The following is a 17,386-nucleotide window of genomic DNA, read 5'->3' as shown; positions in this document are numbered from 1 at the left end:
CTGGAGACACACTTTGTGGTACGATTATCTATGTGGAGGGACAGAAAGCTTACAAAGTTGGTTGTAATAGTGATACAGTGAAAATGTTTGAAAGTGTTACCATCAAGGCAGCACCTAACCAATACTTGACTCTCTGCGAGGTAAGTCATAATTATCAAGTCATAATTAGCAAGTCATAATTAGCAAGACATAATTAGTCATAATTAGTCATAATTAGTCATAATTAGTGTTACCATCAAGGCAGCATGTACCTAACCAATACGTCTTGCTTGACTCTTTGTGAGGTAAAAATGTATGCTTTTATAACTATAACTATGCGTATACCTTATCACCATTTAGAATAGTTATATCTTTTTAACTAAAAAGTAATGTCTTGATTAATTTTTTCAGACAGTATATAAATGTTTGTTCATAAATCTTTATACTTTTATAAATGTAAGTATTTTAACTGTAATGTTAACCATTAAATTATAGGTGAAAGTACTGGCAGATCCCCGAGTAGAGTCCGGAGATGAACATCTCGCTAACCTTGCCTTCGGTAAACCAACTTCACAGACTTCAACTGGATGGGGAGGTGTCTCTAGCCGTGCTGTTGATGGCAAAGAGGCTGGTCAATGGACTGCGTTAGTAGAGATCAATTTAAATATTGAGTTGCTTAGGTGTATGTAAAAAAAGTAATGCAAATGATCGATCACATCGATTTTAGTCTCTTCGTTTAGGATTGAAAGGTCAAAGAACATATTATATATAATTTGTATATATATAAAGTAATATAAATATTTCCTTCCCAGTGGAAGTTGCACTCACACTAACGGTGCAGGCTCGTGGCAAGTTAATCTTCAGGACAACTACGTGATCAAGAGTGTGTGGATCAAGAACCGAGTAGATTGCTGCAGTAACCGTATTAATGGGGTTCAGGTATGGATTTGAACCGTGATTACACATATCATTATCAGTGCAGTGGCTGTTATTTAATGAAATGAGGCTTTTTTCTACAATAAAAGTGAAAAAATTTCAAACAAGTCATCGATTCATTCAAACTGTATACGATCAGGCACCAACCTTCCAGTTTTGGCACACGAGAGCTTTTCTTTGAAGAGATTCTCTACCAATCAATAACTTCCCCTAGTTAATTATTAAAATGTTTTTTCATGTATTTTTTTATGAAATAAAATTATTTAAATTTAACACAACCCTCAGGTATTCGTAGGAGACGCTCTGTGCGGTACTATCGAGTACAACCCAATAAAGTACAGCTACTCAGTTAACTGTGGAGAGAACGGAATTGTCGGATCTTCAGTAAAGGTTATAAACTTATAAAACTTATAAAACTTATAAAACTTATAAAACTTATAAAACTTATAAAACTTATAAAACTTATAAAACTTATAAAACTTATAAAACTTATAAAACTTATAAAACTTATAAAACTTATAAAACTTATAAAACTTATAAAACTTATAAAACTTATAAAACTTATAAAACTTATAAAACTTATAAAACTTATAAAACTTATAAAACTTATAAAACTTATAAAACTTATAAAACTTATAAAACTTATAAAACTTATAAAACTTATAAAACTTATAAAACTTATAAAACTTATAAAACTTATAAAACTTATAAAACTTATAAAACTTATAAAACTTATAAAACTTATAAAACTTATAAAACTTATAAAACTTATAAAACTTATAAAACTTATAAAACTTATAAAACTTATAAAACTTATAAAACTTATAAAACTTATAAAACTTATAAAACTTATAAAACTTATAAAACTTATAAAACTTATAAAACTTATAAAACTTATAAAACTTATAAAACTTATAAAACTTATAAAACTTATAAAACTTATAAAACTTATAAAACTTATAAAACTTATAAAACTTATAAAACTTATAAAACTTATAAAACTTATAAAACTTATAAAACTTATAAAACTTATAAAACTTATAAAACTTATAAAACTTATAAAACTTATAAAACTTATAAAACTTATAAAACTTATAAAACTTATAAAACTTATAAAACTTATAAAACTTATAAAACTTATAAAACTTATAAAACTTATAAAACTTATAAAACTTATAAAACTTATAAAACTTATAAAACTTATAAAACTTATAAAACTTATAAAACTTATAAAACTTATAAAACTTATAAAACTTATAAAACTTATAAAACTTATAAAACTTATAAAACTTATAAAACTTATAAAACTTATAAAACTTATAAAACTTATAAAACTTATAAAACTTATAAAACTTATAAAACTTATAAAACTTATAAAACTTATAAAACTTATAAAACTTATAAAACTTATAAAACTTATAAAACTTATAAAACTTATAAAACTTATAAAGTATAAACCCAACCACTTATCTAACCCTGTGTCAGAATAATATCTAACCCTGTGCCAGAATAATATCTAACCCTGTGTCAGAATAATATCTAACCCTTGGTTTTTATCAAGCCTCTTTTTATTAACCATATATTTTATCAGGTTGTAAACCCAACTACTTATCTCACCCTGTGTGAGGTCAAGGTCTGGGGACCTGCTGAACCTATTGTTATCGAAGAGACTACTGATGAAGAGGTATGTAGTTTTACAGTGCCTCACTTTACAGGGTGCTACAAGACTCGTATCCAAATTTTACAAGACTTGTGTCCAAATTTTACAAGACTCGTGTCCAAATTTTACAAGACTTGTGTCCAAATTTTACAAGACTTGTGTCCAAATTTTACAAGACTCGTGTCCAAATTTTACAAGACTTGTGTCCAAATTTTACAAGACTTGTGTCCAAATTTTACAAGACTCGTGTCCAAATTTTACAAGACTTGTGTCCAAATTTTACAAGACTCGTGTCCAAATTTTACAAGACTCGTGTCCAAATTTTACAAGACTCGTGTCCAAATTTTACAAGACTCGTGTCCAAATTTTGAATGGCTCTCAAAACCTAACAAATGAGACGAACAGTTCGATTTTTGTTTTAAATTGTAGATAAGTTATTACATTTTCATGAAATAAAAGATTGTAATTTCAAATTTAGACACGGGTCTTGGAACAGCCTGTAAGTATTTAAAAGTATATAGTTTTATGTTCAGTATTGCATGATTATAAGAACTTAAGAAAACACAAATTTTAAGAAAACAATATATATAAGCATATATAAACGCTGAATACATTCTAACATTCTGTTTCTAATTTAACCCTGATCTAAGTGTAGTTCCAATCTTAAAGCAAATTACTTGAAGCTTTTTGATAATTGTAACTTCTTGATATTAACCCAACGACTTCTTGATATGAACCCAATTTTACAACAGGTTGTTGGAGACAAGAGTGCAGCTGTAGATGATGCCGTTTCACAGGCCAAGTGCCCAAGTGGAAAGGTGGGAATCTACTTCTTAATTATTTAATCAAGTAATTATTTAAATAATTAATGAATTGAGATATAGATACTCTCCAAATTAATAAATCCATCCCTGATATTTTCCAACCTACATACTCTCCAATTAATTTATCAAAATCAGAATAATATCAAACCTTTGTCATAAGGTTATACTTTTACTAACCTTGGTTTTTTCCAATTCTTTGACATTTTAACGCTTGGTTTCTATCGAGTCCTTGTTTTAACTTTTTAACAACTCATTATTTTCACCAGGTTGTGTCCTTCTGTGAGGTTGCTACTGGAAATACTGCTGTTAACGCTGACGGTGCTCTTGTAAAGGGTGATGGTGGTGAGATCTCTGTAGCTCACAACGGATGGGGTGGTCAGGGAGTTATTGTAAGTATTTACACTGTTAAATTCATAATTGCATAATTACATATTTGCATAATTACATAATTTAATTATCACACAATAAGTATTGATTCGCTTTTCCGACCAAGTATATGCATTGACCCTGATTTGCAGCATTATAATTCACTAACAAATCTAAAAACAGGCCCGAGCCATCTGCTCAGAACAAGTACAAATAGCAAGCCCTTGCAACGGCCCCAAACTGAACCTGTACAAGAAACTGTACGCTAGAGGTACCGACCCTAGCTTGAAGTGTCCTGCTGGTTATGAAGCTATCATTTGTAATGCTCACTCCTTTTGGTGGAACATGTGAGTGGTTTTGTGAATGGTTTTAAGTGATATTTTTGAAAGTTTATAGCTGATAGCAATTGAGCGATTTTGTTAGTAAATAACCTAGTTTGAGTAATTGTGTAGTTAATTGAGTAGTGTGATCTTGTTCCTTAAAACAAACTTCCACTCCTATATAAGTATATAATAACCTAAATTCCACCCTAACCAGGCTGGTAAACAAAGTTGATGCTAAGGGTATCATCTCTAACGACAAGGACTGTGTTGTACCAAGCTGCAACGCCAACAACTGGTGTGATATTACCCTCGTGTGCAAACTCATGGAGGATATGTGAGTTATTCTGCATATTACGATGTTGTTTGTGTAGAACTACAGCTTTAATGTTTGCAAACTCATGGAGGATATGTGAGTTATTCAGCATATTATGTTGTTGTTTATGTAGAACTACAGCTTTAATGTTTGCAAACTCATGGACGATATGTGAGTTATTTTGCATATTATGTTGTTGTTTATGCAGAACTACAGCTTTAATGTTTGCAAACTCATGGAGGATATGTGAGTTATTCTGCATATTATGTTGTTGTTTATGCAGAACTACAGCTTTAATGTTTGCAAACTCGTGGAGGATATGTGAGTTATTCTGCATATTATGTTGTTGTTTATGCAGAACTACAGCTTTAATGTTTGCAAACTCGTGGAGGATATGTGAGTTATTCTGCATATTATGTTGTTGTTTATGCAGAACTACAGCTTTAATGTTTGCAAACTCATGGAGGATATGTGAGTTATTCTGCATATTATGTTGTTGTTTGTGTAGAACTACAGCTTTAATGTTTGCAAACTCATGGAGGATATGTGAGTTCTTCTGCATATTATGTTGTTGTTTATGTAGAACTACAGCTTTAATGTTTGCAAACTCATGGAGGATATGTGAGTTATTCTGCATATTACGATGTTGTTTATGTAGAACTACAGCTTTAATGTTTGCAAACTCATGGAGGATATGTGAGTTATTCTGCATATTATGTTGTTGTTTATGCAGAACTACAGCTTTAATGTTTGCAAACTCATGGAGGATATGTGAGTTCTTTTGCATATTATGTTGTTGTTTATGTAGAACTACAGCTTTAATGTTTGCAAACTCATGGAGGATATGTGAGTTCTTCTGCATATTATGTTGTTGCTTATGTAGAACTACTAATGTTTGGAGATTTTTCACCTTGTTTGAAAGACATAATTAGTGTCGATTGCACTATTTAATCAAATCAAATAACGCTACACAACTTGGTACGTGTAACGTGATTAGGCCTCAAACTAACTGCTAAACGTTTGTAGGGGAAGTTCTATAATGCCCGTCTTTATGTATTCACCAGCTGCTTTCATTTTCAAGCACAGGTCGCTCTCAAAATTACGATAAGTAGTATCCTTTAACGCTTGAAACCTCCTCAAGCCTCCACTGATTTATTTATCATTGATATTGTTAGATCGATCCGTAAAAAATTAAATTATACCCCACTATTGCCACTATTGCCACTATTACCACCACTATTACCGTCGGTTGCCTCGTTTGGCTTGAAGCCGCTCACATTCTCTTTTGTTCAGAGTCGTTGATCTACGGTATTCAACTTTTATTAAAGCTAATAAAACTTACTCTCCCACATCTCGTCTCGACTCTCGTTGAATAATTCAATTTGTTAATGAAATATGTTGCTAAATTCATAAATTTAACATTTCCACAGTTCTTTTCACTCCGCATACTTTTCCCTCCGCATACAATCCTGAATCCACATAGTCACTCGTTTCTCGTGCTCTATGCGGTGTGAACCCTCATTTAGAAGAGGCATTTTCAAGATCCTTATATCAGCAAAATGTTGCATTAAAATATATAAAATACTATATATTACATTTATGCGTACAAATATGACTAATGAAATATGTTGCTAAATTCATAAATTCAATATTTCCACAGTTCTTTTCACTCTGAATACTTTTCCCTCCGCATACAATCCACATAGTCACTCGTTTCTCGTGCTCTATGCGGTGTGAGCACCCCACATTATATGTGACCAAACCTAATGAGCTGTATAAAACCTGTTAACTGTGTCTTGGTTTAATTAAGAAATTGAGACGTTTTTCTCACGGAATATAATAACTTATTAAATGTTACACTCATTTGCACTTTAGTCTCATGAGTAGCTCAAATTTCATTAAATAACTTTATTAAATACCTTAATAAGTTTCATGTGTAAATAGTCTAACGTATAACCCGCAGGGATGCCTACGCAGAAGCAGTGTGCCCAACCTGTGACGGATACAGCTGCGAGGAAGGTTTCGAGTGCCAAATGATAGATGATGATGGAGATGACAGTGACAAGAAGTTCCCCACTTGTGTTGAGAAGCAGACCGGTTGTGATGTCGATAGGTCTGTGTTATATACACTAAACTAACTAAATACCGACTATAAATCCCAAATAAATTCCCATTTATTAATTAATTAATTAATTAATTAATTAATAATGTCCCTGCAGATGCGGAGATAACGGTGCTTGCGAACCTAAAGGAGCAGATGATTACATCTGTATCTGCAGTGACGGATACGAATTTGATGAGATTGCCGGAACTTGCATGCCAGTACACACTAAATGTAAGCAATTAATTAATTAATTAGTTAATTAATTAGTTTATTAATTAATCATTCAATTAATTAGTTAATTAATTTATTGTATATTGGCGGTTCAGAGACAGTTACAATTTTAGCATCAGTTATGTTTTCAATGTGACCGATTTGTAGTGACCTAAATCGAGTACCTTTATCACGTGTTACTTTTGTCACGTGTTACCTTTATCACGTGTTGCTGATCTCTGCCAACTTTCAGACCGAACAGTTTACGGAGATGAAGCTATCGGTGATGATGCTCACAGTTTCGCTACCTGCTCAGAAGGAGAACGAGTTTACAGGTTATTATTCGAATATTCTTTATTTAAGTAATTAATAACAAAATTATTTTTTGGTTTTCATAGATGTGACGTCATATATTATTAGCAGCACAATTTTCTTGATTTGTTGTTTTCTTAAATTGCTGATTATGATGCTGATAAATTAATATTATTAATAACAATAGTCTTAAATCACTAATTAATAGTTATTATAAATTACCAGGTGTCACACCTTTGGAGCCCCAAGTGCAGCTGATGGAGTCACCATTGCCAACACTAACGGACTGGTACGATGTGAAGCTAGAGCTTCCCATAGCAAGAAGTTCCCTGTCAGGGTAAGTTAGTGTTGATTTATTTATTAGTTTTTATTAATTATGTTACTTTTATTTATTTATTAGTTTTTACTTAATTAAGTTACTTTTATTTATTTATTTATTATTATTAATTAAGTTAGTTGTACTTATTGAAACTCTTTTATCGCCAGGCTGTTGGATACTGTGGTGAAGATAACATTTTCACTGACCCATGTACCCAGGAAGACATTCACCAGATCGAATACAGGTACTTACTTTACTTTACTTTACTTTAACAGCTATGTTGAACTGAACACAAATCTCTGAATATTAGCGTATCTTTTAAAACTTAATTTTAGTGTTGATATGAGGTATAAGCGCGTCATTATTTAGAGTAGGGAATTATAATTAATATACTGATAATAACTGAAGGTCACTTATAATAAAAATAGTAACTAATGATAGCTAATACTCTAATATTAACTCATGGTAATTAATGATAACTCATGGTAACTCATGGTAACTAATGGTAACTAATGGTAACTAATGGTAACTAATGGTAACTCCTCAACAGGATTGATGCTGGCCTTTCTCCCTCAATCAGCTGTCCTGATGGATACTTGATGGAAAGCTGTATCTTCCACAGCCCCTGGACACAGGTAATAAATTGACTCATAAAGACGTAATATATAACGTGACCACGTGTTCACCATGTGTTGACCATGTGTTGACCACGTTTCGAACAAATACAATCTAAAGATAAACCTTACATAAACTTACTGATATTAATTAAATAATTAATTACAACACCTCTATAAGTCTATATATCTGTAACTCATGGTAACTAATGGTAACTAATGGTAACTATAAATGGTAACTAATGGTAACACCTCTCAGGCTATAGATATATTAATATGATTATATAATTGTCTTCCTAGCTGATAAATACCTACGTCAACTAGAAAGGGATTTTTGCGAAGACCTTCTTATTGATAATAGAGACGCCTTAGTTTGGCTCGACAACATCAACAATACCCTGGACACAGAACTCAAAAGCAACATTAAAGCATTCACATTTGATTACAAAGCTTTATATGATTCATTGAGCCCCCACCTTACAATCCAAGCTTTGAAGGTGGCCATGGAAGAAAAGAGACCAGAATGGTCCGCCAAATTCAAGGAGTGGTTGATAAGAAGTGTTGAACTCAGCTTTGAGTCGTCTATAGGCAAATTTAACGGAGAGTGGTACAGACAGAAACGAGGAGTACCGACAGGAGGCAGTATCTGTGTACAACTTGCAAACATAGCAGTATACCATGTCATGCGTGAGCAAGTCTATACAGACACGGAACTAATGGAACCTGTAAAATCGGTCAAGAGATACATAGACGACGGCTGTGGAGTATTCCATGGTACGAAAAGACAGTTTTCAAAATTCATCGCGACTGTCAACTCAAGGCTAGCAGAACTTGGCCTCCACATTGATGAGAACATCATAGAAGATAACAATGTTTATGTGTCGTTCTTAGACATCAAATTTTGTTTCGACACCGCAGGTGATCTTCAGACAGACCTCCATGTTAAAGAGACTGATGCCCGCTCCTACCTGTACTTCGGTTCCCACCACCCGAACCATACATTCAGCAGCATAGTCTATAGTGCATGTCTGAGACTCCGGCGAATCATCAATGATAACGACAGACTCCGAAAACAAATTGATGAATTAAAAACCTTTTTCTTCCAATCCAACTACCCTAAAACTATGGTAGATAACATCAGTGAAAAGGTCAAAGGCTTCGAAAGATGTCTCAAACCACTGGACAACTCAAACAGCAATGTCCTGGTACCAAAGTCTCCAGAACCAGCAGTCCGCGTTATTTCAACATTTGGCAGTGATCAAGAGTTAGTAGAATCGGTGCAAAGATTGGAACCAGAACTCAGTAGAACCAGGAGCTTCTCAGGATTATCTGGTTCCCATACAAGTGGAAACACCCCAGGCTCCCCAATATCATCTAGAGCCGGTACATCACGCCCTATCTTCAAATTCGTCAGACGTACTGGAACATCATTTAGAAGGAAGTTAGTCAAAGCAAAACAGTTTGCGGATGACTTAACCCAACCTCACACAAGACCATGTGGGGGCAGGCACTGCGGTACCTGTAACATCATATCTCCACATCCATCAATAACAGTCAATGGACAGCGAGCCAAAGCAGTGACTGGTACATGTGTCAGCTACAATGTTGTATACCTCTTCAGTTGCCAACTTTGTAACATGTGTTATGTAGGAAGAACGGTGCAGCCCCTCAGGGCACGAGTAAACGAACATCGCGCCCATTACTACAAACTCATTTCGGACAATACGTTTGTCCCTGAAGAAAACGACGACGGATTCAGCTTGGGTAAACACCTTGTAGAAGTTCATAACATGAAACAACGTGACAATTTTAACCAGGCTTATAAAGTGTCAATTCTCAGTAATAGTAGCCCAAGAACTCTAGAAGTGGATGAACACCGTTATATTCAGAAACTTAGAACTATACGTCCATTGGGGCTCAATGCCATGGACCCGTTTGGGATTCCATTATTGGATTTATCTTAAATGTTTTCTATTGCATTGGGGCACAAGAGTTGTGTTTTTAAAAAATATCCATATCGTTTTTAGTTGTGCCATTTCATTTCCAATGTTACACTTTGTAGGAACTGATATTAACCGAGTTTCTGATTCAGGATGTTACTGAAGATAGTAATGAAAATGTTTTAACGCCTCAGTACTGTGTTTTACTACAGCTCAACCTGCTCAGTCTGACTATTTGGGAATTTAAACTCTTGATGATTATATAATTAATTAATTAATTAATTACAACACCTCTCAGGCGCTTACTGATGTAAACAGAGCTCGGATCAACAGTATCGGCGCTGTCGGTATCAACGATGACGGTTCATGCTCCATGACTGATTGTTTGAAGAATCCTCACGGTCACCAATGGTGCAAACTTACTGCTGTCTGCAAAAAACTGACCGGGTAAGAAAACTCTCCTATCAATTCTTAAGTTTAATTTAGTTACAAAGCTAACCACAAAATAACACGACTTATCAAGCTTCAAAGTTTATATTCAGCTGGATAGTTCTCGATTATTGTAAATGTCACTGAATATTAGTGAAGAATGCAGGCGAAGAAGTAATTTCATAATTATATTTTTCTCATATCAACTCGAAAGAAAACAGGGTGATCAAGACACCATATTATTAAGTTAACTAATATCTACTTGTTTTCAGTTCCATATTATTAAGTTAACTAATATCTACCTGTTTTCAGTTCTGAGTACATGAAGGCAGCATGCCCAACCTGACACCATATTATCAAGTTAACTAATATCTACCTGTTTTCAGTTCTGAGTACATGAAGGCAGCATGCCCAACCTGTGACGATGTCAGATGTCCAGATGGTCAGGAATGCGGAATGGTAGAAGATCTGCCACTCTGTCTCCCGAGAGTACCTGGAGGTTGCGATGCAGACAAGTGTGGAGAGAACGGTATTTTTTTTGGTTTTGGTTCCGGTTTTAGATATTCATTAAATGGTTACAATTTAATCCAACTTAGCTAGGGAATATATGTTTTGCTCTCATAGGACCCATTTCGACTCGAAATGGTGTTTCAAAATCCAAATCCACACTCACCCATTAAATAATAAGTATCCATAATATTCAGCACCCCTTGAATAAAGTTTTGACAAACCCCACGGCTCTCAGGCGAGTGTAAGGAAGACGGATTACGGAACCGACTACGAATGCCTTTGTAAGACCGGATACAAGTTCGACAGTGTCACGTGTATCGATATCGACGAGTGTGCTGAGGAACCATGTGGTAACGGGGACTGTACCAACACTGCCGGATCTTACACGTAAGGAAATGCGGTTGAGAGCTGTTGATTGCCTGATTTTTAGAGCTGCCAATTTACCAATTTTACTAATTGTACCACCAGGAATGACACAGCTGATTTTCAGCTACAAACGTTCACTGATCTCGCATTTGATTTTATGACATTTTGTTGTTATAGCCCACATTTCTATTCTTAATATCTGCTATTTCGATTACTATAACTAATATAAATCTGAATCCGCTTGTCAATTATAAAATAATTCACAGTTGTGACTGCAAGAAGGGATACGAAGCTGTAAAGGGAACATGTGAGGATGTTGACGAGTGTGCTGATAGTCCTTGCTCTGAAACTGAGAGGTGTTCCAACATTGAAGGTGTGTAATAAGAGGGTAATTAGAGGGTGATTAGAGGGTAATTACAGGGTAATAAGAGAGTTATTACAGGGTAATTACAGGGTAATTACAGGGTAATAAGAGAGTTATTACAGGGTAATTACAGGGTAATTACAGGGTAATTAGTGTAATAAATGTAAACTACTAACTAAGTTAATAAAAGCGACAGATGACCAGCTATTTTTGTGCACTAAGAAACCAGTATTAGAAACCAATTAACATAACAGTCATTTTTGATATTTTCAAGCCCACTTGCTCCAACAAATAAAACATTCAGGAAGCTTCATCTGCGATTGTCTGGATACTTTCATCAGAGTAAAGAAATCTAAGGAATGTCTCTGCGCTGACGGGTTCGAGAACCAGGATGGGTCCTGTGCTGATATTGACGAGTGTGCTTTACCTGATAGCTGTGGAGAAAATCAGGTACGGGGTTTTTCAGACATTGGTCTGTTTTAGTTCATAAAAGTTTTTTTGACTTACGTATATTCAGGTCTCATGATGTAGTTTTTCTATGAAAATTTCAACCGGAACCTTGTGTGTTTACTTACTGTGTGCCCAACCAAATAAATGAAAAGGACGGGGTTACTGTTTGTCTTTGGTGGCGTTCATTTTTGCTATTCAATGTAGACGAGCTCAGTTATTATAGGAGATATTTCGAGTGATTAATACATACGTTAAAAATGGTAACATGAAGAATTGTACCAATTTCATAAATACATGCTGGATACATGAAAATGGGTTATCAATCGTTAATGAATAATTTGCAATCAACCATTTAATTGTCTTACTGAAGATAATAAATATGCAATAGTTTACCAAACTTATATTACACTGTGTTTCTTAATTTGATTTTGTTATAATACATAATAAATATGTAATAGTTTACCAAAATTATATTACATTGTGTTTCTTAATTTGATTTTGTTAACAAAAAGTTAAATTTACATTACTTCTGCAGGTCTGCACAAACTCAGTCGGAAACTACCAATGTGAATGCAAGGAGGGGACAGAGAAGGGATCTGATGGAGTGTGCAAGGAGTTCCTTCCGCTGGAATGTGATGTTAAGGCAAAGAAGCCAATTGTTAAGGGAATCAAGGGAACCAATGTCAATGTCAAGGTAAGAACTGGCAATTTTTATAGAATCATGCCTTAATAGTGGAATGAAGCATACTTAGAATAGGTTTGATACCTGTAGAAACACTTGATATTTGGTTAACTTTGAAGCCAAAACATTACTTATATTGATGTATATGACAGATTTAACTAACAAACACAACTTCAGTTGGCCGGTGAAGTTAAGAAGACCTTCAAGAAATACGCCACAATCAAGTGGGAAAAGAACAACGAACCCTGGGATCCTAAATCCGACGGCAAATCTAAATTCAACGGATTCACCATCAGGTAACATCTTGTTTCGGTACTCCTTATTTATTATTATCTTATAACTTTATTCAAATCAAAGATAGAACAAATCGTTTGTATTTACAAACGGAATTTAACTATTATCTAAATCAAATTTCTCCATTCTACTTTTTTAAATCGTTCGTGTGAAACATTAAAAGTAGGACTGCAAAGATTACCTTAACTAATCTATTATGATTTTTTAATTATCTTGAATAATCATGAATGACCCTACAAGATTTTCATCATCACCATTTAAACTCTCATCACGCAGGAAGTTTGATGCCGAAGATGCGGGTATTTATGTAGCTTCCATCTTCATTGAGAAGGATGGAGAAAGCTTCAAATGTGAGGTCGAGGTCAAACTTGTCCTTCTAGGTAAGATCAGGCTGTTTTCAAACACAAGGATTTATTTCTTGTCGCAGATTTGCGGATATTTGAATACCGAGGCTTCTCGACTATTTTCAGATTTTTTGCTTTTCTTTAATGATCATTACTTTCGATTGATGTCGTTCAACACTATCAATAGCTTAATAGTTCTCGCTAATATTTGCTATTGGTGGTTCAACACTATATAATCCACTAAACTTGCTTTTTCTGATTCTCATACAAAACAACTTGTTCCTGATTCTATAAAGCAACATTCATTACCAAAAATACGTTTCCACTCTGTAATCCAGGACGGAAAAGATTAAAAAACTTACTTTTTAACATACTTTTTCTTTTTCAGAGGGATCTGTGAAACTGAACATTGCCAATGCTAAACAACTGTCTAAAAAGCAGAAGTCTGGACAACCTCTCACTATCAAGTGTGACGTTGATATTGACAACGTAAGTTTACTGTTTAACGATGTAAAATTGTCAAATGTCTCGACTACTTGGTTATGGTAGATTTTGATATCGACAAGACCCAATGACTCAATGACAAAACTAATTTTGGAGGCCTAGTTTTTGGAGAGCACGAGTAAGTAAAGTAGGTCAATTGTGAGCCGGCGGTGCTTCGCCGATAGTAATGCAACAGTAAGTGTGATTAGGGTGAGACTCCCAGGATCCTCGTATTTTCGTCATTGGTCGAGGACAAGGAATACACGTCGAGAGGCTTCAAGCAGAGTGCAGACCAGCGTTTAGTTGAATCGCGTATTTGAAACTCAGGTATTGATCATTATACCACGAAAGCTAACATTTTATATATTCTCAGCTGAAACTGAAAGACCCTAAGAGTCCAGATAACATTAACTGGTACAGAGTAACTGATGACGGTGATGAACTTCTTGATGATAGTGATACTATCAGTATCGAACGAGGAAAAGGTTATTTTTTTGGATACTTTATCCTTTAATCATATTATCTTGAATAATAATATTTTGTAAAATATTGTAATGTTAGTCTAAAAATCGATTGCCAAAAGTTAATTTTTTATATATACTGTTTTTAATCTGGGTTTATTCTGACATACCACTCATAATTCAATGCAATAAGTAACAGGAATATCAATCTTTACCTAAATAATTAGTACAATTAATGTAATTATTAGTGTATAAATCTTAACCTGTGTTTATTTCAGGAACCTACCAAATGATCCTCAAGAACCCGAGCCCCGAAGACAGCGGCACCTACAGATGTGAGTTTGATCAACAAGGAGTGGACACATCTACAGACGTCACTATTGAGTTCAAGTAGATTACTCGCAAGATTGCAGGGCACATGTATAAGGACATGTACAGGTTTTTTATTATGGAAATACATTTTTATGGAAATGGACTGAACTGATTTTTAAATTTTTAGTAAGTTGATATTTGATTTGCGACTTGACTACGATCTGAAGTGATATTTTTGTTGTACAATTTTTATCACACATGCATTCAAAACATATTGTTTTAATTTTTGTTATGTATAAAAAATAAAAACAAGAAATAACTTAAATTAGAGATTCATCCAATTCATCTGGAAAGCAGAAATATTTGGCCGCCCCAAGAAAGAGGGACACTGTTTATACTTCAAAGTGTAAGCCCGGGAAGGAACACTACCAGAAAAGCAGGAAGGAACACTATTTACTATAATAATAGTATATTATCAAGATGTTGTGTGTTGTATTTGTCCACAAAAATACCATTACTACTACCAAATCAAATGATGGAATAGTTCGCTGTTTATTAGTCTCATGATTGGAATACTGATAGTTGGATAATATCCGGTTGGAAGAGACAAGGACAAATGAAGCAGCCTACATTCCTAACTTCCTGTTTCATTTGTCCTTGTCTCTTCCAACCGGATATTATCCAACTATCAGAACTACCAAATCGTTAAGACTCCGAGCTAGACTTACCTCTCCAGTCGCCGTGTTACCAGGGGACCCCAGGCTAATAGCGTTATTATACCTGTACATGGTTGTAGAATCTTTTGCTTGATAGGATCCTATAGTTGACCTCCAGCTAACCGTTTTTGAAATTACAGATAATTGAGGATCTCCAGGGGCTGTAGGATCTTCTGCTTGACAGAATCCCGTTGAAAATATTTGAATTCACTTTAAAATGGCTCTTCCTGATCCAGTTTCAACCATAAATTAGACACAAAGCTCATTTGCAGAAATAAAATGTTATACGACAAAGCATTAAAAAGTGTGGGGTTAGCACTTATCCATGCTAATATTGGAGCCCAATTACTCAATGATAATCGGAACTGTTCTCACCAGTCACCACTGCACAATTGTAATTTTTATTGTTTAACCAATCTGCCGCGTTTGTCAATACGTCACATAATTATTTTAAACAACACTTAAAAGACGTGCTTTTATTAATGTTCTAGATACTAGATGTGGATACTGGCGGGGAGGTGATCATTGTTTGTTTACATTAATAGGGAACACATGTTCAGGAGGCTGAGGAGGTGATCATTGTTTGTTTACATTTTAGGTGGAACACATGTTCAGGAGGCTGAGGAGGTGTTACATATATAGAAGGCTTGTAACACATGTAACGCCTTCTTGTTACCCCCCTTTGAGGACCCCGAATTATTTTCTGAACGAAAGCTCAAAAATAACCGAGAAATCGACCTTCTTATTAACTCATTTTGATGACCGTTTCTAACCTAAAATTGCACGAAAAATCGATTTAGCTAGGTTTCAAAACCTATAAACACTTCCTTATCCCTCAAAATCGATGTTTTATAGTTTAGAATGCAAGCAACAAGCAACATATATTTTGATCCTTCGGTTCTACAGCTCTTGACCTAGGGCTGAAACCGAAAGATCGAGGCAATCCTAACCTTAACTGATCGAACTTGAGCGAAGAGCAGAGTACGACAAAACACAGCAGGTAAGCATCTCATTTTTGTGACTGTTCCTCACCTGTACAACGTTGCACGAGAAATCGATTAAAGTTGGTTTTACAGCCCAATAACGCTTCCTTTTTCCTCAAAATTGTTGTGTTACTCAAACAAAGAACATGTTGATTCTGCAACGAAAGAACAAGGAGATCGTCTCATTAACAACTCAAACAGGTTCTATCACAATTTTCAGAGCAGAGCACGATATAGCAAAAGTCAAAAGAAACACAATAAAGGTATATAACAATCATAATAACAACTGAATTATATTTATTCGGACAACGGGCAGCCCTGATGTGCTCCGCGTCCGTGATTTCGACCAATTGTATTAAAGGTGTTCTGTCACGTGACGCTGATCCGTCCAATCACAACAGGAAGAGTGAGCAGAGGGACATTATATCGTATGTTTACATTTCTTATCTGTATTTGACCCTTTGTTCACATTGTTATCTCTGCCACAGGTTGGCAATTTCAAGGTGCTCTTATCTGCAGACTGCACCTCGGTACACACGCCATGATTACGTCATACAGAACTAGAAATTGTGTGAACCGTGATCATTACAATGTAACCGTGCCCAGTGCCCATGTACAATGCTAACTGTTGGGGGGGGGGGGGGGGGGGGTGGGTTGGGGGTTGTTTACGATAGTCAAACAATCTTGATAGTGTATCAAGGTCTCTCCTCCAACTGACTGCTGTGCTTATCTTCCAGTCAGGAACAGAATAATAGTTAGAAATCGGGTTTGTGTTAGGGTTAGGGTCATTCTGGGTGGTTAAGGTTTCAGAGCCAGCTAGAAAACGTGTTGAAACGTCACGTAACAGTCTATTTGTGTGTAGAGTGATTAATCATCGTCCGGTTAGTTAAGAATAAGCGGAATAAAAAGCGAATTAAATTTCAGGAGTTACACTAAACATCCCAGCGGGGATGTGGGGCCAGACTCAGTTCACGCCGGAAGAAGTAGCAGCCAGCAGGAAAGTCAGCATCGCCCGCATCCACGTGGAACGCTCTATTGGCTATCTGAAGCGGTACAAGATTTTGGGAAACAAAGTTGTGGCGAAGATGTTGC

The 17,386-nt window shown here is 35.0% G+C and overlaps 1 protein-coding gene across 1 annotated transcript; it reads left to right on the top strand.

Annotated features, from left to right (window-relative positions):
* The first annotated feature begins 83 nt into the window (after positions 1-83).
* On the top strand, positions 84-14,865 carry LOC134824524 (neurogenic locus notch homolog protein 1-like). Its single transcript, XM_063836432.1, has 27 exons — positions 84-140; positions 475-623; positions 792-918; positions 1,201-1,305; positions 2,507-2,599; positions 3,328-3,393; positions 3,666-3,788; positions 3,949-4,112; positions 4,303-4,422; positions 6,365-6,514; positions 6,621-6,736; positions 6,969-7,050; positions 7,253-7,364; positions 7,514-7,590; positions 7,897-7,981; positions 10,199-10,347; positions 10,716-10,858; positions 10,954-10,976; positions 11,075-11,226; positions 11,472-11,578; positions 11,874-12,019; positions 12,555-12,713; positions 12,879-12,997; positions 13,272-13,375; positions 13,728-13,828; positions 14,196-14,307; positions 14,562-14,865. Exons 1-27 carry the CDS (start codon positions 84-86, stop codon positions 14,675-14,677), a joined length of 3,057 nt encoding a protein of 1,018 aa, XP_063692502.1. The 3' UTR covers positions 14,678-14,865.
* Positions 14,866-17,386: the final 2,521 nt, after the last annotated feature.

Source organism: Bolinopsis microptera, chromosome 12 (genome assembly GCF_026151205.1).
Source record: "Bolinopsis microptera isolate Bmic1 chromosome 12, MBARI_Bmic_1.0, whole genome shotgun sequence".
Taxonomy (NCBI): Eukaryota; Metazoa; Ctenophora; class Tentaculata; order Lobata; family Bolinopsidae; genus Bolinopsis; species Bolinopsis microptera.
This window is presented reverse-complemented; position numbering and strand designations above follow the sequence as displayed.

What these genes read in the sequence shown, in the direction of transcription:
- LOC134824524 (XM_063836432.1), top strand. Translation starts at nt 84, where the DNA reads ATGTTTGAAAGTGTTACCATCAAGGCAGCACCTAACCAATACTTGACT. An exon ending in GCAAGAAGTTCCCTGTCAGG is followed by an intron (nt 7,365 to 7,513) that starts GTAAGTTAGTGT and finishes TTTTATCGCCAG; the next exon opens with GCTGTTGGATACTGTGGTGA. An exon ending in GAGGTGTTCCAACATTGAAG is followed by an intron (nt 11,579 to 11,873) that starts GTGTGTAATAAG and finishes TAAAACATTCAG; the next exon opens with GAAGCTTCATCTGCGATTGT.